The sequence below is a fragment of the Ambystoma mexicanum genome, chromosome 14 (genome assembly GCF_040938575.1).
Source record: "Ambystoma mexicanum isolate Mex_15411 chromosome 14, UKY_AmexF1_1, whole genome shotgun sequence".
NCBI classification, from domain to species: Eukaryota; Metazoa; Chordata; class Amphibia; order Caudata; family Ambystomatidae; genus Ambystoma; species Ambystoma mexicanum.
In genome coordinates, this window is record NC_090940.1 from 130,969,993 (window position 1) to 130,993,202 (window position 23,210).

The window sequence follows — 23,210 nt, forward strand, 5'->3', positions numbered from 1 at the left end:
CGTAGTTGTAGTAGCCATAAATATGAGTTTTGGTGGTGAAGTAAACATGTGGCTTTAATAGTGAGTCAAGTAAATAGACAAACTAAGTTTAGTAAATGAAATGTGTCTTTTTTGCAGTGTTTAAATAGCAAGTTTGTCTTCATAAGTTAATTGCAAACTTGATTAAACTGGAGCAGGTTTAACATTAGCATGCATTAGGTGTCATGTAAAAGTAAACAGTTTATAAGAAAGTGAAAGCATATTCCCATTGTTAGACATTCATCATTTGTATGCTTCATCCCCTCTGGGGTCGGTCTTTGGCAGGAACCCTTGTGTGTCCCGGCCTAGGCTCCAAAGTGTCTGGGCAGGTAGGAAGTGGGGGACGAGTTTTCCACCACCCTGTTCTTGGTCTTCCGGAGTGCCTGAATAGGACCAACTCCCACAGGGAGTCTTTCTTTAAAATGATGAGAGAGATTGCAGAGGAGTGTGTGCTGGAACTGTACAAAAGTGAGGCTTCTGGAGTGAAAAGCAAGTCGACCACTGGAAGCAACCAAAGATGACCAGAGAGGCCTGCAAACCTGTGCAACACCATGAAGCGACCACTGCTGTCCCAACCCTGTTTTCTGTGCGCCAGAGGAGCTCCAAAGAGGACGGCTCCTTCCCTTTGGCTGGGGAGAACAGCCAGTCCCAAGACGATTGAGCCATCTCCCAAGGCCCTATGAGTTTCCAGAGCTGCAGAACTCCAATACCAGGAGACATGCTGCCTATTTCGAGTGCATCATTGTGGAAAGGCAGAATCTGTCCAAATCTTTGCTGAGCCCTCAAGGATACTCCAGAAATCTGATCCAACTCGCCCAGACCCCCTCATCAGAGTGTGGGACTGCAAGAAACTAAGAGGACTGACCGGGCAATCGGCGTCTTTTGGTGGTGCTGCAGAAAAGGCACCAAAACTGCAGAGTGAACCAAGAAGTTGTTGAAAGTCGTGCCCCAGGTCCTCCCTCGAGACTGCTGCTGCGAGATCGTGTCCATGGTTCTGCCTTCAGTCATCAGATCAAGGAATCCGGAGGTCGGGTCAAGAGCTGCAACATTGCGGCGCATCAAGCAAACATTTCCTTCTAAGATATTGTAGGAAAAAAGGTAATGCTTACCCGATTCCAAAAAGTCACTGCAGAGCGTTGGAGTGCATGTTAAGGTGTCTAGGGCAACCCACTCTTACCTTCGACTCAAACCAATGCTTGTGTCCCTTTAGGGAGTCCTTTCTCAGGCTCTCACGTTGGTTAAGCCTTCTTGTATCTTTCTTCCTAGATATTAACTATCCACAGGAACTTTTGGTTTCTTCTGCTTTGATAGACTTTAAACCCGATACGAAGTACCTATTAACTAGGGTTGTGTTTTTGACTTTAAAGGGCTTACTGTGCTGAGAAACTGCCTCTAGAACCTGAAGGTCTACTAAGATAACACTAACCAACTGTTTTCCTCCCCAAAAAATCACTATCTTATATATGTATGTAAACACAATTACTGTATTATTTTGTGGGTGCAGGGTATTACTGATATAACTGTCAAACTCCTGTAACAATTGTATGCGTTCAGCAACTAGCAACTAAGAAGTGCCTATTTGAAAGTATTGAAAAGGTTATCAATGTGTGATGATTTAATGCGCCAAGTACTTTATACTGAATCATGTGTAAATATATAATACATATTTTAATATAAATTATGAGTGTTAGTGCTTCTTTGATGTACATGTCTAACTGGGTTTAGTGTACTTACCTACAGCTCACATCTTCCTCTTACAATAAGCCTTAATGCTCTGCCACTCTACCATGATCCTGAGTTAGTACAGACCGATACTAAGAGTTGGGATCTCTTACCTACAGCAGTACTTTAGGAAAACTTTGCTAACACCCATCTTTTAGCTTTCTCTCTGGTGTGTTAAATGGGAGGCTGCCGTGAAAAAAGGGTCTTTCCAAAAAGAAAGTGCCTGGCAATTGCATCTTGGTTTCCCTGTGTACGTCTGAAGTCAGAATGTCACTAAGTTATGGCCTGAGACAAAGCCAAGGGCCATAAATTGGGGAAGGGTCTTTATCCTAAGTGATAATTAGCCCTCTGGGGGTCTATAAAGCTTTTAGCACAGAGTGGTAGAAGCAATACACGTTTTGGGGGTGAAGTTTTACTGTAGTAGTGAATAGCGAGGAAAGTAAATAGAACTGAATTGGTAAATTAAATTTGGTTTTATTCCATTGTATTTAAATAACATGGTTGTCTTCCTAAGTGGAGCATTTTTATTGCAAACTTGGATGAGCTGAAACAGTTTTAACATGAGCATGCATTAGTTGCCATGTACATGTAAACTGTTTCTCTATACGAAAGTGAAAGAATTTCCCATGTTTTAGCTTTCTTTTTTCAAATGTTAAATGGTATGTTGCAGCAAAAAAAGTCCCCCTCGGGTGGAAGTGTCTTGTTGAAGGAAATATTGTCTGTAAATTGCATTGTTGTTTCCCTGTCTGGTTTTGTAGACAGGATGTTTAGCGTGCAGTCAATAGCAATCATTATTGACTGCACTCTAAACATTCCAATTGGCTGAGATGTCATTAACGATTCCCATGTGCTAATATTAATTCATTCACTGGTATCCATCTTAATACCGTTTAAAAATAGGGAGCTGAATCAATCTACCATTATTCAAAACTGAACCGACAGCTCTGCAACGGGCAGTCATCGCACTGAGCTATGTTACTGAGGGTGCTTGCCCTTCTAGCTGACATTGCATTTCGCCACAGAAAATGGAAACATGACTTGCCCGTCGTTGAGGGCCACGTTGATTATGAAGAGAAATCTGCCTTTTGTTTTACAAGGTAATTTACGGAGAACAGTAGTTCTCCCTTTCTTTGATTTTAAGAAAGGTTTTGCGAAGATACTTGAGCTACTTGTTGTGATCGTCTGAGTGCCTACACATTATGGAAACAATAAAATAGAGATTGCAGAACTTTTCCTCTTTGTGGAGGTGAAATGTTATGATCTATAAATACTTCCAGGAAGTTATGCAGACCATACAATTGACTGATCGCTTTTTCCATGATGGGGCACTAGTGACTGAAAATGCCAGCCAGGTGCTGACTTCTTGTCCGTCTCTCTGGCGCCACCTACCTGCAGAGAGGCCAACTCCACCAGCAGCTCCACGGCTTTGGCGTAGTTCCTCTTCAGCTTGGCCAGCTGCTCCCCGCCTCGCGCCAACCCCGTCAGCTCATAACCTGAAAGAACCAGCCAGAGACAAGCAAGGTCAACGGGTTCTGCCGAAAATGCCGGGCGCAGGGCATGCTGGGAGCAAGGTCAACGGGTTCTGCCGAAAATGCCGGGCGCAGGGCATGCTGGGAGGGCTCGCGCAGGTCAGCGGGTTCCTACTTACTGTCTCCTCCTTCCTGGTAATGCTCGAACACTGGGAGCGTGACACCTGAGGGGGAAAAAAATAAAAAAGCACAACGGCATCAGTTCCAGCTAAAGGTGTGCCTCTAAACCAGAATTGCAACTGTGAACACACTACAAAATTGTTAAAAACAAGGCCTCTGTAGAGATGTAAACTACACAAAATAAAAGACATTTACAATTTGGCATAGTCTTATTATTATGTACTAATCGCACTGTACAAGAGCATCTTGGTTTCACTGCTCTCTCTCCTGTCAAGTTAACTTTACCAAACATTTTTCTTAAAGCGGTCCCTGCACCTCACACAAGGGCCTTCCCTGCTCACTCCCATCCTGTGCTCCGATTCCATTCACATCCATGAGTTCTGTGCCTGACCGATGCCAGTCCCATCAGCACTCCACTCCGAGTCTTAGGTGCAAGAGAGGACATAAAAGGCTATCGTGACTCTGCTGTGAGCACGTCCTGTCAAGAAGTATTCACAGATGTCACGACTGCAAGTTTAAAAAAAGGGACTGTGATAATATTCAAATTGATTTGTAGGTTGAAGTGTCCTCTTTCATCGCAGCGAGGATCTAGAAAGTCACAGGGGTTGTCGGGGGATCATGGAGAGGTATTCAAGGTTTCAAAAATATAAGTGTGGTTACATTCTCTTTATTAAGATCATGTTCTTATTAAATCATCAGTGCCCTAACCCCCCCCCCCCCCCAATGTCTGGCCTAATTGTAACCCTTGGGACGATACCTGTAAAAGTCCTGGTGTGATAGTTGCCCTAAACAAATAACTGTTTTAAGGTCTCTGACAAACAGCCCTTCATGACTGCACACTTGGTGGCATCACTTTATCCAGGAGGGGAGCTTATGCGTTCTTGACTGCACACTTGTTGGCATCACTTAGTCCAGGTGGGGTAGCTTATGTGTTAAATGACTAATCACCACCAATATGCAGCCAAGTCTACACATCTTAAGCATTAATTCCAGCGGGGCCGATCCATACCTTCATGCTTCAGAGGTGGGAAAAACGAGTACCACTGAATTATGTATTAAGACCATCTATTATTAGAGAGCTCAAAAGCAGAGGACTTTGGCGGCCAAAAAAGGCTTAAGGTTCATGGCTATTACTTTTAGCACAGCAAGGCATATGGGCACGTCTGAATTTCAAATAAAACAAGCGTCACCAAAGCCAACGTTTTGGCTTTTTGTGTAGGCATGGGCAACCACTAGCAGATTATGTTAGTGCAGTATATTATGGCAGTGCGCCGCAGAGGCCTATCTAATGCCTATACAAGAGCCAAAACTGTTGACTTTCTGAACACTTATGCTTAACAGGAATTCATTGCTAGCAATAGATGGATGGATACACACATTGCTTATGAACTAAGGGACTGAAGGCACAATTGGTTACAACATGTGTGTTGTCCAAGAAGATGGTTTACAGCTGTAATCAATTCACTAACATTCAGAAGATGGCTTTGAAAGAACATTTGCATCCTCTTGAAAGCACAGAGCTAGCTGAAAAGGATGCCAGGGATATGGGTCTGCGGTGGGTTGGGGGCAGTTCCTCCTCAGGATGGAGTTAGCGCCAAGAATCCCACTACCAGCTTTTAGTGCCAAATGTCCTCTCTCCCCATTCCATGGACCACCACACTTCTGATCCACTCTAGCTCGGGTTTTCCTGCCTCATTCTTGTTCCTCCTCCCATCTTCACGACCTGCCGTCAGCAAACCCGGCCTCCTCGTTCCTTCCTGCTATCACTATCTTTGGTAGCACTCCTCCAGTACTGTAATCTTCTCCTCAGGTTCACCACCTCCACCAGACTATTGCTACCTCTTAGGACCACCTCCTCCAGATGTTACCACCTCATTCAGACCAACATCTTACCCTAAAAGTACTGCTTCCAGAACTTCACCACCTTCTCCAGATGTTGCCACCTCTTCTAGATTCTCACGACCTCCTAGTGTACCCATCCCATCAGATCTTTCACCACCTCCTCCTCATGTTACTTCCTCCTCGCTTCATCTCACCTGCTCACCTCCAACATCCCTGTACCATGCACCAAACACCACCAATCGCCAGCCACAAACTACTCCAATAACCCACCCCAGAAAATGGGATGGGCTGATTCTATACTGGGTTTTCCCCTCCCCGTGTGGGATTTTCACTAATGCCCTGCAACTAGTGAGTGAGGAAGGGCTGACATTGGCCATCTTCCTTAACCTGACCGGAGGCCGAGTGGAGCTCATTGCATATTAGAATGTAATAACTTTCTGGGTATGAGATTAGGGGCCTCATCACGACCCTAGCGGTAACCCTTAAAAGCGTGTAACGGAATTACCGCTGCAATTACTGCTTTGCCAGATCAGGAGTCAGCGCAAATACCGCCAACTGTATCTCACCAGGGGCAATAACAGCAGGGGCAATTACAGCCAGCGGTATCAGCGCTGATATAAGGAAGCGCAATTACCGCCACAACATAAGTACCGAAACAGCAGAATTAGCGCCAAAATACGGCACGAATACCCCCGAAAACAAAGTAGTTACCTACAGCCTCCATGTGGAGGTAAATGCATGCAGGTGCCACAAATGAAGCCACAGTTGAACCCAATCCACTCAAGAGGGCTACACATAAGGCACACGCCTTTCCCAAACACGGTTCCCAACACCGTGCTGCCACAATACATTGCGAAATGGGACATGCAGCTGCTCATGCTGCGCTTGGAACTACAGAGGCAAGATAATCAGCCCAGGGTGCAGAAGAGGAGATGCCAAGTGAGGCGTGCAGCAATACCCAGGATCAGGCCCTCAGCCTGGACCCTCACAGACAGCCAACTGGTAACCCTATACAACCTCAACAGGGAGACATAAGTAGCTGCTCACCACTATCCAGGGGGACAGAGAGCAGGAACATCAGGACACCTGTGCCCCCACTGATAAAGCTAGTAACGGTCCTGCAATTCCTAGGAACTGGCACCTTGCAGGACTCCGCGGCCATGCTTCACGGCATTGGCGCATTCAACATTTTGTGCTGTGCTAGTCCAGGTGCTGAGGCATGTCTCAGGCTACATCTCATCGCCCACCACACCAGCACACGCCATGAAAGCACAGTTCCATGCAGTTGCATACGTACCAAATGTCATTGTAGCACTGGACTGTACCCATGCTGCGTTGGTGGTCTCCCTCCCTGCCCCCCTCAAGGCCCACGAAGCAGTGTAACGCAACAGGAAGCACCACCACTCACTGAACGTACATCTGACCTGCGATCCCAACCTGTACACCACCAACTGTTGTGCCTGCTACCCTGGTTCAACTGACAACGCCATGGTCCTACGCAATAGTACATTGCCTGGATACATGGAGAGGCACAGAGGACAACGGACGTGTATAGTGGGCGAGTAAAAGTGGCAGCACACAATATGTGAAGGTGCTGCAATGCATCCAACCACATTGGAGATGGTGGGGAGGGGCACAGCTGCAGAATACATACCCTGACAAGCCAAGGTACAAGTTGGACCTGCCCTCCACCCACACCAATGACACTGTGAACCCCACAGGACATGTACATGGTGGACGCACCTGTATGGATACACTGATGCACATCAACATTAAGGACTACCAACACACACATGCATACAGTTACCGCAATGCAACATGTTAGATCCATAATCTAAGTTACACAAAAAGGGACATGACATTCCACACCAATGACCCTGCCAGTACCACCTAGGTACACTCAGCCATCAATCTAGAGCTGCTGTCCCCAGAAGCCTATGGAGGCCCGATGAATAATGCATCAGGCCACATGCACAAGAGCAATATACTAGCACAGGACAGCAACTATGTCATCTTGACATGACAATAGACACTTGAAATTACATCTGCTGCAAGAGAACATGGTGCATGTGGTCACACTACAATGCACGAGGCGATCGATACAACATGCACACGCAGTAAATTAAACACATGCCTCGCAATTAAGCCCCATTTGCATGCACATGATGCCCTTTGCCCCGATGCTGTGAAAGGCATCACCCACACAATACACTGACTCATGGCTCTGCATTTCCCCTTGTAGGTGGCTCTGGATACTGTAAGGAACAGTTCAACAGAGAACAGTGGCAACAGTAAAGACAGACAAGTGATCACAGTTCAAGGGTGTTTATTAAACTGTAAATCTAAGATGGAGCAAGCTTCGACCATCAAATGAAAAATAAGGCAGTACTTGTGGCGTCTTGTCAAAATAAAAAGGCCTATACTAAAGAACCTATTGCCAGTTCCTTACAACTAATTACAGAAAGTTTGGGATAAGGTTTCAATAAAGAAAGAAGTGTTCAGAAATAAGTCATGATTTGATTGCCTGGGGTCTCTCTCCCCCCCCCCGTTTTGAGCACGGGACAAAGTGGATCTCCTGAGCACAGCACACACTCAAGCTTTCCCAGCAGGAACCAACAGTTCCATACCAGCTATCAAGTTCTTCGATGGTTAAGTCTCTTTTCAATAAAAGGTCTCTTGCCTTCGAGGCCTGATGCATCCAACAAACACAAAGTTCTGTTCCGTGTATACTTTGGATGATGGCTTCACCCCTGGGTCCCCCTCTTCCGGGCGTAGACCCTTCACAAAATCGTATTCAACAAATCGACATAACAGTTCGTTTTTCAATGAACTTTGGGTGATCCCCGGATGTCCCTCTTTCGTGCTCGGACCCCTTTCAGACATCAGCCTCCTTCCTTTGGGTTCACTGTGACTTTTCTTACTTTCACAAATCTTACTGTCTTCTTAAACAGCTCTACCTTCCTCGCCCCTTTTTTTGGCTTTCCTCTGCCGGGTTCACTTCTCGCCAACTTTTACAGACAGTTGACTGTGGACACCCCTCGGTCGGGTACACTTCAATCAAGACACCATTCATAGGGACTTCAGGCCTTGCCCCTTTTGTTAGCATCCGTCGGCCAGTTTCACTGTTGCCAATCTTTACCAAACAGTTCACTGTGGACATCCCTCGGTCGGGTGTACACTTGTCACCATATTCTACAGGACTTTTAGGCTTCGGCCCTTCTTGTTAGCATCCATCCGCCGGGTTCACTCTTGCCATCCTCTGCAACACAATGTTTATGCGCGCATTTCATCAAGTGCGATTCATTTCCCTCAGCTTCGCAATCATCTGTCAATCAAAGACCTTGAACGGTACAGAGGATTTTACAAGACCCCTGTATGACCACTTTGACCTCTCTTCACCTCTTCCTAAGGGTTTCTGGTTACAGTAGTTCCTACCATGGGATAATCATCCAGAATTTCCTGCCCAAGTACCCACGTGGTGCCAGGCTGCTCTGTTGCTGGTTTTCCCCCCTCTTTCATAATTCAATTCTTTAAACCTTTTAAAAGTTCAAATGAGCTGTTGGCTACTTTTTGTTCAACACAGTTCAGTTTCTTATCGACTCTCCCCTCAACTCACCGGCTGTGATGAACCGCTTGGCTTTCTTTCTCCTTCGAGTCAAGGTTGGTAACACGGAGACCAGCGTCTCTCCCCGGCTTGGTTATCAGGGAGGAGGGTCTTGCGTACCGTAGACATCTGCTGAAACACACGCTGGCTATTGTTTGTGGTCCTTCTATGGAGGATTCACAGGCCTTGGTAGAAAAGGGCAATGTTACTTCTCTCCTTGTCACCACCTCAGTATGCACAGTCTTTCTCCTCCTCTTGAACTGCCATGCTGAGTTAGCTGTCACGTTGTGAGGTCTGCTTTGCATCTTGTGCTCCACCTTTAATCCCTGTGGGGAAGGGAAAGTGCCGTCATGTGTGTGGTATTCTGGTCAATTGCCTGACTTTGCCCAACCCTTGTATTGGGACATGTCAGGTAAACGGCTCTGGTGTTAGTCCATTGTCTTTCGTATTGTGCAAAAGTGTTTGTGTGGGGAAAAGGGGGGTGCAGTGTTTCCTACGTGGTAGGATGGGGCAAAGGTGTTCAAAGAAGAGGGATACAGCGTCTCACCCGTCGGTGTCCCACTTCCCAAGGGAGCCCCCCATCCATGTGATCCTCCCTCACTGGTCCACTCCCAGGAACTGGATCCAATAGCGATGGCTGTCCTGGCCACCTGGATGAAAGATCCCCGGGGACTAGCTAGGCAGACACCTTCAGGTTTCTCACAATACCCGCAGCTGCCTTGGCTCACGACATCTCTGCAGGATCCGGGTCTGCATTGAGCGTACCTTTGGCCACAATATCTGCCCCTAGAGAAATGTCCCTCTACCCTCCCCCCACCCTGATGTAGACATGCCACCCCCAGAGCAAGATGACAGTGCCTATGGCAGAGGCGTCTGTACGCATTGGCAGAGATGATGTCAGAGCTGGACGCGTGGTGTGCCAGGAACTGTTGAACAATTTGTTCTAATGTTCTGACATGGCACATAACCTGCACCACTGTGTAGATTCACACATTTATGATTAAACACAATGAGGAATGTCCTTGCATTGATTCAGTTAAACAATGGTTTAATGTTGTAGTGCACAAACTATCCACTCTCCCCCACCCTAACATACCCACATGGCCTCTTCCCCATCAGGGCTTCCCCAAGTGACTTTGGGCCCAGATTGCAGTCAAACCGGCGCCTTGGGGTGCTTGGCAACAAACCCTCTGTAGGTGTCACAGAACTGGACGGAATGGGCCCTGGCCCTCGGATATGTTGCACAGTCAGTTCCATGCTCTGCTGCATGGCCTCCACAAAGGCAGAGATGCCCTCCGTCAGATCTGTCACATGCTGGCTGTACACTGTTGTGCAGCAGTTGTAGCAGCTGCCTGTGCCTGGTTACGCTCCATGCTCTGCACACTCCTGCGTGTAGCACACTGCATACAGTACTGTATGGCCTGTAGGTGGAGGGAGTGGGTATTGGCATTAGCCTCCATTTCGATTTGCCGCCCCTCCATGGCATCCAGCCCCTGCAAGTTGTGTCTAGGTGTGGGCTGGGGGGCTATCCAATGAGCTGGGACAGAAACAAGAAGACCCAATACGAGGGGGGTCTCCATGTCACCCTCTGGTGTCTGGGCCTGCTGGCCGTGTAGCATGCTGTCTGGGCTGTGCAATTCAACAGTGCCCTGTGGCTGACGGGTGGTTTGCTCCTGACTGCCTTCATCACACCTGCCATCAGCTGTGTCATCAGTCACAGGTAGTGTGGCCGGCTGTTTGGTTACAGTTGGTGTGGTGGTGCTCCCTGAGACACATGGGTGGGCGCAGGGCCTGCGTTGCCAACAGCAGGCCTGGTCTTGCTGGGGCCTGGTGTGGACTGCTGTACACTGCTCACCACGTCTGGCTGCCCTTCAAGGTCCCCCTCATGAGCCACCGGAGAGCCTGTAGGGGACAAATGACATGCGGTCAGGCTTTGTGTGTTCATGTGCATTGGCATGCAAGTCTCACATGCTATTGATCAGAGTGACACCCCACCCATGTGGCCAGAAGAGCATGGATGTACATGGCCCATTGCATGTACCCACGGCAGGTTGGGTCAGTATGCAGCTGTGTCTGGGACCCATGGCTAGGTGGCCTTTGTGCGGCAAAGGCAGGCTGTTCATGCAGGTGCAGCTGGCTGGGTCAACCATGCATGCAAGAGGCCCTGCAGGGTGATGCATATTGTGGCATACTCTCCTGGTCATGTGGTGGCATCTAGGCCCAGGCTTTGGTTTAGCAGGGCATGGGATGATGGTATGTGCACATGCCCCTACAGCTCCCTCCCCTGGCGACACGTACCTGGTGGGAGTGGATTTAGTTGCATCGTCCAGGGCCTGCCATGGCTCAATGGGTGCTCAGTTTAGTTTTGTGTTGGGCTCGCTGCACCAATGTAGGTGGAGGGAATTCAACACTGCAATGCGGCTCATCTGCCATACCAGCATGGGGCTGCCCGACAGAGCCCGCCACATGTTGGTGTGATGGCTGCGCAGGGTCATGGATGCCCAAGCCACACCAGGGGAGTGGGATGCACTGCACTTGGATAGGCCGCTTGCCACACCTTCACGGACCACACCAGCTTAGGGGTGCACTTGGTGGCCTCCCTCCAGGCTGCTGTGGAGGGGGCGATGGGCGATTTCAACATCCAACTGGACTCCCCTGTCACAGCATCCACTGTCTTCCTTGACCTCTGCACATCACTATTCCTCTCTCTTCTTGTCCAACCCACATGGCTGGACAGACTCTGGATGCCTTCATCCATTCTGACCTCTCGCTTCCCCCCCTTGGTCATTTCACTCTCTCGAACAGACAATTCTCTACATTCTTTGCATCCGAGTCACCTCGGCCCTTCGACCACCCCGCAAAAAGCCCTGCCAACCTTGTTCATGAACATCTGTCCGATGAAACTAGTGTCAGCTGCTGCCATCGCATCCACCTTCATCCTCTCCTTCCCTCTCCCCATCCGCAGAATCGACAACTGACACTGCTCTCAGCAACCTCCATTTGGCCATTACCAACACCCTTGACATTCTTACCCCAGTCATGAGGATCCACCTGAAATCTCCCTCCAAACATGTACGGCTCTGAACTTGCAGCCCTGAAACGCAAGTGCAGAGCTGTGTGGCAAACCTCAGGATCACCCTCTAACAAACTGGCCTGCCGCCGGCTCCAAAGGCCATACAAACTCTCCATCCGTAGCAAAAAAAAGGGCCCACATCCAGGAATGGGTATCACGTGCATCCAAAAACATGGCTGCACTCTTTAAAATCTGCAGGAAACTAGCCAACCCTTCCGCAGTCTCTTCCTCCCTTTTCCGTCCCAGGCCTTCTGCAACGCATTGGCCGCACACATTACCACTAACACTCTGGACATCCTGAGCACTCTTGCTACCCTCCCAGCCAACTCCTCCCTCATCTCCTACGGCTCCTCACCCTCCATCTTTCTCTCTCCTGCTTCACCCGTCACACCTGATCAATTCACCAGTGTTGTCCGCTTCATGAAGGTCTCTTCCAAACAGGATTCCCCTTGCTCCTCCAGAACCATCAAGGACAACTTGCCCCTGCACTCTCTGATCTCTGCAACCACTCTTTCCCATCCTCCCTCAAGCACTCCCTTGTGTACCCTCTTCCTGAAAAAACCTTCAGCAGACCCTACCTGTCCAGCCAACTAGCGCTCTATTTCCATCACCCCCTTCCTTGGGAAACTGCTGGAGAAGCTGGCCTTTCCACAACTCACCTCACACACTAAACTGGTTGGTGGTCTCCACGACCATCAATCTGGGTTCCGAGCATCCAAAGTCACAGAAACTGCTCTTCTGAAGACCTGTGAAGAACTGCTTGCATCTCTAACTCTCCAGCTGTCCTCATCCTACTCGATCTGTGTTCTGCCTTCGATACAGTTATCCATTCCATCCTCATAAAACAACTCCATGATAGCCTTGGTATCTCAGAGCGGGCCCTGACTGGATTACCTCCTTCCTAATGGACCATTCATCCCAAGTCATTTTGGGCACCTTCTCCTCACCTACATCCTTCACCACCTGTGGTGTCCCCCAGGTCTCAAACCTCTCCGCCCTGGCTCTTGAACACCTACCTTGCTCAGGTACCACTCCTCATTTCCTCCTTCTTCGCCATCTTCCAGTTCTACGCACATGAGACAACTCTTTTTCAAATTCCCTGCTGACCCTCTTGCGTCTTGCATCATCCCAGAATGCCTATCTGCCATCCAGTCCTGGTGTACTCCCAACAATCTCTGTCTCAAAGCCAAGAAGACAGATCATTCCCATTGGGCCCCCTGCTCCCTTTTTTTCCCCCTCACTCTGCCCATCCTCTATGGGCTCTCCCCTGCTCCTTCTGAAGCCAGAAACCTTGGAGTCCTCTTCGACTCCTCTCCCTCTCCCTCTCCTTCCTCCCTCACACTCAGGACATTGCTAAGAAATTCCACTTTCAACTCTTGCTTCTCAAAGGAATTCTCCCTTTTCTCACTTTCCTCCAAAAGCTCAATGTTACCCGAGCTCTGGTTCTCTCTCGGCTTGGCTACTGCAATAGTCTTCTCCTGAATCTTTTTATTTTTATTTATTGTTTTGGTTTATACAAACCTTTACAAAACTAAACTTAAAAAATTCATAACAGTAGAAATAGTTTTAAAAAAAAATTAAAACGGGCGTGGCTTGGCAGCCATGTAAAAGGCTGTAACTTTGAAGAGCTTTGTGAGATCCTGTAAACAAACGAGCTGAAACAGGCAAAAAAACGTTTAGGCCGCGGAGGAGAGAACACATGAGGCTTCATAAAGGTCCCAAGCAGGCTGGAGGAGATTCCGACTAAAAACCGGAGCAGGAGTGCGAAGATATTGGAAAGCAAAAGGAGGCAGCATGGACCCGCATCATGGCGCAAGATGGCGGAGCCTGACGGAAGTGAAGGGCTAGTGCCTGTATAACACTAGAACAGGAGACTGCGGATGTGGCCCCAGAGGGTAGACCCCAACGGGAGCAAAGGAACCTGGGTCAGGACCGGGACTCCGTAACACTGAGGAACACCGGGTGCACTGGAACGCAGTCAGTGCGGCAGGAGACCAGCAGAGAGCCCAGTCGCACGCTTGGCGGCATCGACCAGCGGAGCAGGACCCCGGAGGACAGGCCAGCACTTACTGGATCCTGACGACAAGAAGGCGGCCAGTGGCGCAGCGAGGAGCTTGGGCACCCGAGTGTGCATAAGCAGCCTGCTGGGTCTGCTCTGCCGAAACACAGAGGACGCGGACAGAAATACAAGGCCACCCGCGGGAAGATAGCAGCACGGGCGGCTAGTCTTGTGCCCATACAGCTGGACAGGCGGGAGACAGCTGGCCCATCCAAGGACTGATCGGAAGAACAGAGGACATCACCCCTAGAGTGCCAGACAGCATCGGAGGCGGTAGCAAATTGGAGACTACTGCAATAGCCGGAGAGAGCCACCCACACACCGGTGTACCGGCAGACCCTGACTGAATACCGATAGAGGGAGGCGATGGTGCGAGCAGTAAGTGATAGCTGCATACGGAGTGAGGAGGCATAATCCCGTGAGCCCCCGACCCCCTGCAGGCGCCCGACCGGAAAAAGACACGGTCCTCACGGCCCATCGAGGGAGCAGTGGCTCGCCAAGCAGAACGGCAGAATACCCCGCCCCAATAAAGGGGACATATCAGATGGGTCTGTGGGCCTGAGGGAGGGGGCCTGAAGAGCGAAATGCTAGGAATGATTGAGGGCACGCGGCATACAATGAGACATATAGGAAAGGACAGCTAAAAGGACACGCAAACCTAGACTGGTGTATCAAGATAGTACGTGGGAGACTACAACCCACTCGAAGACCGAAACGGTAGGGAGCAGTGCCAAGAGTGTAATAAGGCTAGTTGGATAAGCCACACAGCGAATCCCACACCAGAGCAAACCTGAGTGTGGTGGTTGCGAGCGGGTGCAAGAACAATACCATATCAACAATACCACGGGGGAGGGGAATTAAGGAATAAGCATCATGATAACCTCGGATTGGCAGAAAGGCATGGGCAATCCATTCACATGTTAAAGGCTGCGTGGCCCGCCTGAAGTCCCCAGGCCCCAGTGAGCCCGCCCGAAGGTCCAATGCACAACGGGCGGGCCGTGTTTGATCTATCCGACACCCGGATACCGGGCCTCCATACAACGGTTCGCCCGTACTAGCGGCCCTCAGCGGAACCCCAGGTCTGCAGCATCCCAACTCCCAGCAGCAGAAATCACCCTGTGTGCACTGCTCGCTCCACAATGGACAGGCTCCAGGTGAGACAAACCAGTAACCTTGATGAGCATATTGTGGAGAGAAGCTGGGCCCCAGTGGAGAATCCCGAGACCCAGTCCAGACCACAGTGAGGCATAGAAAGACCAGCCCATTGAAACCCCTGAAGCCGCGGCAGACCCAAGCATATGGCAGGAGTCCGCCTTGCCGGAGAACCCGGAGGACGGGTTGGAGAGGTCCACATCGGCTCTGGGGCAGAGAGAGTGATGCGGACGGCGCTGGACCAGTGCCGCAGGAAGGAAGACCTGGGGGAGATCTAGTGAGGACGGCCTACACAGTGGAGACCCCCACTGCACCCCAGCGGGAGGTGACGAAGCGACAGCAGAGAGAAGGTTAGTGTGCTCTGAAAGCAGACCCACAGCGGACGCGAGACGGCAGCCCCCGGGTGCTGGCAGCATGGCGGGGCCCCCGTAGAACGTGTGTAGACCTCAGCTCAGACTCGGCTGAGAACGGGGTGTAGAACTGATAGCCCGCATCGGGCCCACGCATTAAGGTGACACACAGAGGAGAACAGCTCTCAAGCTACACCGGAGCCAAGTCCAAAGAAGGGAGGTCGGAATGGCTCTGAGAGAGCTCCCGGCCGACGCCACGCAGCCAAAGAAAATGCACCGGTGATAGCGACTCTCCACAATAAATGCTCGGAGATTTCGAGCCTTAAAACAGTGAGGCGTGACGTGCCAGACGCTGGGCACCCCAAGATGCGGGGATCCCGAGAGCTGAGGGGAGCTGCGGAGGAGCGGGGTGCCCATCCGGACAACATAATGGCGGCCGAGTCAACGGCCTGATTTGGTGGACGGGGTCCTGCGGCGTAGAGGCTTAGACAGCCCCGGAGGTGACACTCGCCACAAGAGAGGATCGCCTGACCCGGACATAAAGCGCTGACCTAGGCTCCTCCAGCTAATGTAAAGCGGCAACTGCCGCACTAGCAACTGGGAACACTGAGCGGGATAATACTGCGCGGCCGTTGGAGCCCCCCCCCTCCCTTGAACACTCTGGGCGATACCTTGGACCTTGCCCCCCACGAATCTCAACCCGGATCTACCACAGAAAACCCACTACCCAGCAAGCGACTAGCACAGTGAAATGCTGTGCAGCTGTAATACACCCAATAGCAAACTAAACACAGAGGGGCACAGGCTGGGTGCCACTACAGGAGCAGCTGCGCCGCGGTCCCCGTCCCCCCTCCGAGTAGTCATTCAAGTGCCTGGGATAAACAGACACAGACAAAACTAATCCGCGGGTATTCCCGCCAGCAGGATCCCTGCCACCGCAGCTCGCCCCCACTGAATGCAATAAAGATAGTGTGGGACATTTCCTAGGAGGGTCACCCAAAACCCCCAGTAACACAGCAGCAAAGGAGCAGTCTCCCTCGGGCATTCCATACCCAGAAAAGAGACAACCTACGGCCAGCCACAGCCAAACCCCGGAGGGCACAGGACTAACCACCTGAAACTCCAGCCTCAAGGTCACAGAGCAATCCACATCCATACAGGCCATCCTATAAGCCCCAGCCAGACAGCTCTGCTACCTCGGACCTTAATCCTCCCCCCAGACAAGACCCACAAAAGCGAAAACAGGCCCTCCTCCCAGGCACCACAAGAGCACCCACTAGCCCCCCCCCCCCCAACATGTCAAAGGCACTTAAAGCCACAAGACCGACATCTCTACCCTGCTGGCAACCCCAAGTGCAGACAAGCCTAAATGAGAAGACCGACCTGAAGCAACGGCCGCAAACTCACACGTGGAAGCGGACCCTGGCCCCATGGCACAAACAGTGACCAAATCGGATCTACAAGACCTGCTGCAGGCCCTCACAAAAGAATATCAGAAGGTCACAGAAGAGGTCATGAAAAAGATCACGGTCCTGGACAAAGGGATGGGAGACGCGGAGGCAAGAACCGAAGGGGTCGAGGCAACCCTTTGCGAACACGGCCATGAGATCAGGGAACGCTCGGATAGAATCACAGCACTCGAGGCCAGATGTGAAGCCATGGAATCGAGACAAGAAGATGCCGAAAATCGCGCTCGTCGGAACAATATCTGCCTGAGAGGGATTCCTAGGGCAGTCCCGGACACAGACCTTGGCCCCTATGTCAACGATCTGTTTCGCTTCATTCTGACCCTCCCAGACGAGGCCCCACTGGAACTGGACAGAGTGCACCGGACAAGATCCAGAGCAAACGCAGCCGCCCCACCTGACATCCTAGCCAGAGTCCATTTTTACAAAGTTAAGGTGGAAATCATGCGGGAAGCCAGGGATTCACCTTGCATTCTCTTCAGCGACGCCTCCATCTCCCTGTACCAGGACCTAGCCACCATCACACTTGCGAAGAGGAAGGCCCTACGACCCATCACGGCCTGGCTCAGGGAAAAGAAAACCACCTACCACTGGGCATTCCCCACAGCTCTGGCCTTTACCTGGGAGGGAAAGCCCCGCCTCATCCGTACACTACAGGAGGGTGAGAGGCTCTTAAACCCGGCTACAGAAGAGGACGACCCCAATAAGGACACATCCGCCCAGCCAGCTCGAGCAAGGAATCCTGACCCCTCCTGGACCCGAGTGGAGAGACGCTGCAGGCTTCGCGGACCACCTCCCAAGAGCAAGCCGAACGGCTAGAACCAAGCGCACCCCCCACTGATGGACTCAAGTTACGAGCATCGAACAAAAAGCCACGACAAGGACCACACCTTGTGAAAGTGCAGATCATACAACCCTGGGAACTGCAAGCCGGGGATCGAACGTCAGAAAACCACCATGTCACCAAACATCAGTTGAGGCACAGTTGCCTCCAAGTTAGTCGGCTGCGTTGGCCCGGCCGGACACCCCGTTGGCCGAAGGCTGACCTTAAAGACTCAAACTGTTTTGGGGGGTGGGGTAGTACGGGGGGGAATAAGGGTCAGAAATATAGTAATCGTCAGGGGGGCTGGATTACGGGAGGAGTATCAGCGGAGGCTATCTAAGGAATACATAAGCAACACCAGCCCGGAGTATGGAGACCACTAAAGAGCTCACCATGGTAACTTGGAATGTGCAGGGGCTGAATTCGCCCAGAAAACGGAAATCTGTGGAGCACAGACTGGTCCACCTGGAAGCAGACATTGTGTGCCTTCAGGAAACACAACTCCTGCAATCGGACGAGAAGAGAGTAAACTTCCGACAATACCCTACGAAACTCTTTGCCCCGTCATGGCAGAAAAAAAGGAGGGGGTTGCTATTTTCCTCAGCCATGCGGTACCACTAACTCGAATCTCCGTCAAACGAGACCCGCCGGGAAGATACCTGCTGCTCAAAGGGCGTCTGGTAGATCTCCCGATCACCATAGCAGTAATATATGCCCCGAACACCACACAAGATCGCTTTCTCAGCAACATCCTCCCCACGCTCACCTCCTTCACAGAAGGGCGCCTGCTAATCAGAGGAGACATCAACCTCACCCCAGACCCTAACATGGATAAGACTCTCCCTCCCCCCAGGGAGGACTTCTCCCGGGCGCTGGGAATGGCAGAATTTATGAGGAACACAGGCACTGTTGACACCTGGAGACTGGCTCACCAGGGAGAACGAGACTACACATTCTACTCCCATGTACACAGAGGCTACTCAAGGATTGATCTCCTGCTGATGTCAAGCGAACTCTACTCCTGCATTGAAAACCTTCAAATCGGCCGCAGAGTCATATCTGACCGCGCCACAGTCATAGCCAGCCTCCAAGTCGCAGGCCTCCCAGCACCGCCGCAGAGAGCCTGGAAACTCCAAGACTACATTCTAGCAGACATAGCATCTAGCACCGAGCTCCAGGAATCCCTTGTGAAATTTTTCACAGAGAACCTAGCGAAAGACACCTCGGCAGCCACGGTCTGGGATGCAATGAAGCCAGTCATCAGAGGTGTGGCGATCAACTGCACAGCAGCCCACAAGAGGAGGCACCAACTCCATCTCTCCAAGCTGGAAGCAGAAGTGGGTGAAGCAGAAGCACGCCAATCCGTGAAGGGTGGCAGAGAACTTAAAAATGCGAAGGTAAAACTCGAAATGCACAGACGGCTCGAGCCTTAGCCTATACAAAACAATACTACTATATATACAGCAACAAGGCAAACTGCCTGCTGGTCCAGAAGCTAAAGAAACTACATTCCCGGAAGAAGATACTAACGCTCCAGGACGAAGGGGGCAAGCCCTGCTGCACAGAAGCAGAGAAGATAGAAATCATCACCAAGTACCACAAGGGGATCATGTCCGGGCCGATCACGAGCAAGGAAGCACAAGCCCAATACCTGCCATCAGTCCGACGAGACCCCTTGCTCCCACAGCTCGACGCCTTAGAACTCCCCATCACTGTGGAGGAAGTAGCAGACACAATCCTGTCTCTAAAAAACACTGCCCCGGGCCCTGACGGTCTAACTGCCCAATTTTACAAAAGGTTCTCCCACATTCTGACCCCCCACCTTGCCTCGTTGTATAACTCCATTCTGGACTCCGGCTCCATCACTCCCTCAATTGAGGAGTCCGACGGTACCGATATTGAAGCCAGGGAGAAACCCGGAGCTCTGCTCTTCATACAGACACACTATTGAACGACGACGCAAAAATCTTCTCCAAAATTCTGGCAAGCAGACTGGCAAAATACCTCCCAGAACTGATCCACCCGGACCAGACTGGATTCATCCCAGGCCTAAGCACCTTTGACAACACCAGGCGCACCCTAAACATTATCGAATCAGCAAGCAGAACAGGGGAACAAATGGCAGTCCTGTCACTAGACGCGAATAAAGCATTCGACCTGTTGGACTCGAAATACATAGAGGAAGCCCTAAAGCACCTAGGCATCGGCCCAAAGTTCCGGAAATGGACCCTGGCCAACTTCCAGCACCCAACCACTGCACTGAGGATAAATGGCACCAAATCACTCAGAATCCATATCACCAGGGGCACACGGCAGGGCTGCCCACTATTCCCACTTATCTTTGCACTGTCTATGGAGCCGCTCGCCTGTAGAGTTTGCCAAAACCCCTTAATAAGCGGACTAATGGTGAGGGGGGGGGGGAAGCATACAAAATGGCTCTGTACGCAGGCGACGTCCTACTAACCCTGACCAAGCCCGAGTCATCCCTGGAGGCGCTGTGGGACGAGCTGGCCAGCTTCGGAGCGGCCTTGGGGTTCTCCATCAATCCCAAAAAATCCACGGCCCTGGGGATTAACACCCCAGAAGGCATGATAGAAACATTAGCCGCCAGCCACCCCCATCCAGTGGGCCAGCTCGCACTTCACCTACCTGGGGGTAAAGATACTATGGAAAACGAAGGAGGCGTACAAACTAAACTTCCACCCGCTGTTCAGGGAGCTCCAGTCAGACCTAATGAGATGAAAAAAGCAAGAGGTGTCATGGCTGGGAAGAATAACAGCAGTAATAATGAACATGGTGCCAAGAGTGCTCTACCACTGCCAGGCCCTCCCAACCTCCATCCCCACCAGGAAAGACCTACAGAAGCTTCAAACAAACGCCATGAAATTCATCTGGGATGGGAAGAAGCTGCGAATATCCTGAAGGGTGGTGACGAGGAGCAAGGGAGCGGGAGGCCTGGGAGCCCCAGAAATAGAGAGATACTGCCTGGCCGCCCAACTCTCCCCGGCATTCACCTGGTCACTAACCACCAACAGGCCTCGCTGGGCGAAACTAGAGGACTGGTGCCGGAGCCCCCCAGAAGCACTCCCACACATCATCAGACCCATTGACCCCCCCCCCAAAGAGGGGCCCCTATCCGCAACCAAGAACACAGTGGAGAGTTGGAGGAGGGCAGCCAGGTGATGGACCTGTGGGAGCACAATAGGCCCCCTATCCCCGATCTGGGACAACCTGGACTTCACCCCCGGAATGACACCCAATAATTTCGATCACTGGAAAACAGGAGGCCTGAAACATGTGGGAGACTTCTACGCAGAGGGATCCCCGCTAACATTCGAAGAATGCAAGAGGAAATTTGGGGTGCCGGAAACAGAGATTCCGATATGTGCAGATCCGACACTGGCTCTGGCACCAGCCCATGAAATCCCAGGGCCGCAGAGAACTAACGGTGCTGGAACAAATGCTCACAGCGCCTCCCCCTAGAGGGAAAACATTGGCCTTATACGCACTACTGGACAGAGGAGTTCCCAACCAAAAGGAGGCCTATATGGAAAAATGGGAAAGGGACATCGGCATAACAATTGAAATGGAAGCATGGGGGCACATCTGGACCAGAACACAGAAGAGCTCAAAATGCGTCACCAACAAGGAAGGGGCAATCAAAACCTGCTACAGATGGTACCTAATCCCAGAGAACCTGAACAAGAGCAACCCAGCGATCTCACCACAATGTTGGAGAGGATGCCCAGACACAGGCACGCTGCATCACTTGCTCTGGACATGCCCAAGGTCCACAAAATACTGGAAGGAAATTCTGGACCTTATCAAACAGATCACAGGCCTGACGAATCCATGGGACCCAGGAATTGTCCTACTGGGTAGCACAGGGGATGGCCAATTTCCGCTGACTGGCAACTTGGCAAGCCTATGCACACAACTTCTCACAGCAGCAAAGATAGCCATGGCAAGACTATGGAAACATCCGGAGGGCCCTGCAGTGAGCCTGTGGTGGACCAAATGCTGGGACATCGCAGTCGCAGAAAAAATAACCGCCATCCACCTGGGAAATAGAAACAAGTTCTTTGACACCTGGGCCCCCTTCCTAGACTATGCAGACCAGTTCCCTGGAATGGCAAGGAAACCACCACCCCTCCGCTGGCTAGACAAATACGACTAACGCAACTCAAAACCAGCCCCGAAGCCCACACCGAACTCACCTTCCCGAGTGCGGTCAACTCGGAACCAAGAGCAGCGGAGGGAAAGGCAAACCCCCAGAAGCACCCCACCGCAGACATCGACTAGTTAGACCTCACGGCTTGTCCCTCCCCCAGAGTACCCTCCCATGCCCACCTGATTATGTTTCGTTTGTTATGTTAATCTCTACACAAATCAGACAAGATGTGAATTGAGGTGCCTGAGATGTTTGTTTACTGTTAAAATCAAATAAAAAGATTAATTGAAAAAAAAAAAAATTAAACAATTTTACACATTTACAGTTATGTTTTACTGAGACAACTTGACTGCTCTAATTAAAAATAAAATGAGGCCATAACATATGATAATTCAACACAATAATACATGATTAATACAGATCGTTCTACAAATACGTTTTTTCCATTCTTGTTCAGGATACTTTATCTGCTTATATTTGAACCCGCCATTGTACTTTTAACACGATATTAAACTTTGTTATTTATCCAGTGTTTCTAGATTCAAAGTGTTGCTTTTACTTTCTTAAAGAAGATATTGAAACTACCAAGCAGATATTTTGTAGAAATGCATTAACCCTTATTTTTAGGGCTACAGAGGACCCATGTAGCATCTCGCACCATAGCTTCTCTTTGTCAACATTTGAAGTGTCACTTACACATTTTGAGAAAAATTCTATTCTTTGTTGCAGTAAATTTGGACAGGGGAAAAAGTAAAGGGCGCCTGGCGGAGTCCTGATATGCCCAGGAGGGTACATGTATTGAGAACAAAAATAATCAGGATGCGAGATCCTCACAACAATCCAGTTTTTGCACATATTTATTTCAATCTCAAAAACCAGTGTCTTCAATTATTACAAACTTTCGCTAAGCACAAAAGTGATAACGGACAGATTGTAAGGAAACTGGTGGGGGGTGATCTGTACTTCCACTCTCTATATGGTAGAGGGGAGGCACAGAGGACCCCAGCCTAGATTATCTAATCGGTAGCTATGGTCGAGCAATCAAGGCCTAGCTTCTCAGGAGGTGATGCAGGCTGGTTCTTAAGTACAGTGTAGTCCCCAAGCCCCCACAAAGGAATGTCCACACATTGTATTGGTTAGAACACAGTCTTTATATAATCAATATTCAAGGTTATGTACACTTATCATAATAACTCACTTTGTACTTAGGAAAATCAACAATGGCAAATATATACAATTCTAAAGTGGTACCACCCTTTGTACTAGATCTCATTAAAGTGC

General features: G+C 50.4%; 1 protein-coding gene across 1 annotated transcript in view; it reads right to left on the bottom strand.

Moving 5' to 3' along the window:
* ATP6V1D (ATPase H+ transporting V1 subunit D) overlaps window positions 1-23,210 on the bottom strand; it is a 238,305-nt gene that overhangs the window by 57,615 nt on the left and 157,480 nt on the right. Inside the window, exons 5-6 of the mRNA XM_069638720.1 lie at window positions 3,389-3,433; window positions 3,130-3,233 (exon numbers count right to left, since the gene is read on the bottom strand). Of these exons, the coding sequence (XP_069494821.1) occupies window positions 3,130-3,233; window positions 3,389-3,433 (149 nt within the window). The remainder of the gene's footprint in view (window positions 1-3,129; window positions 3,234-3,388; window positions 3,434-23,210) is intronic.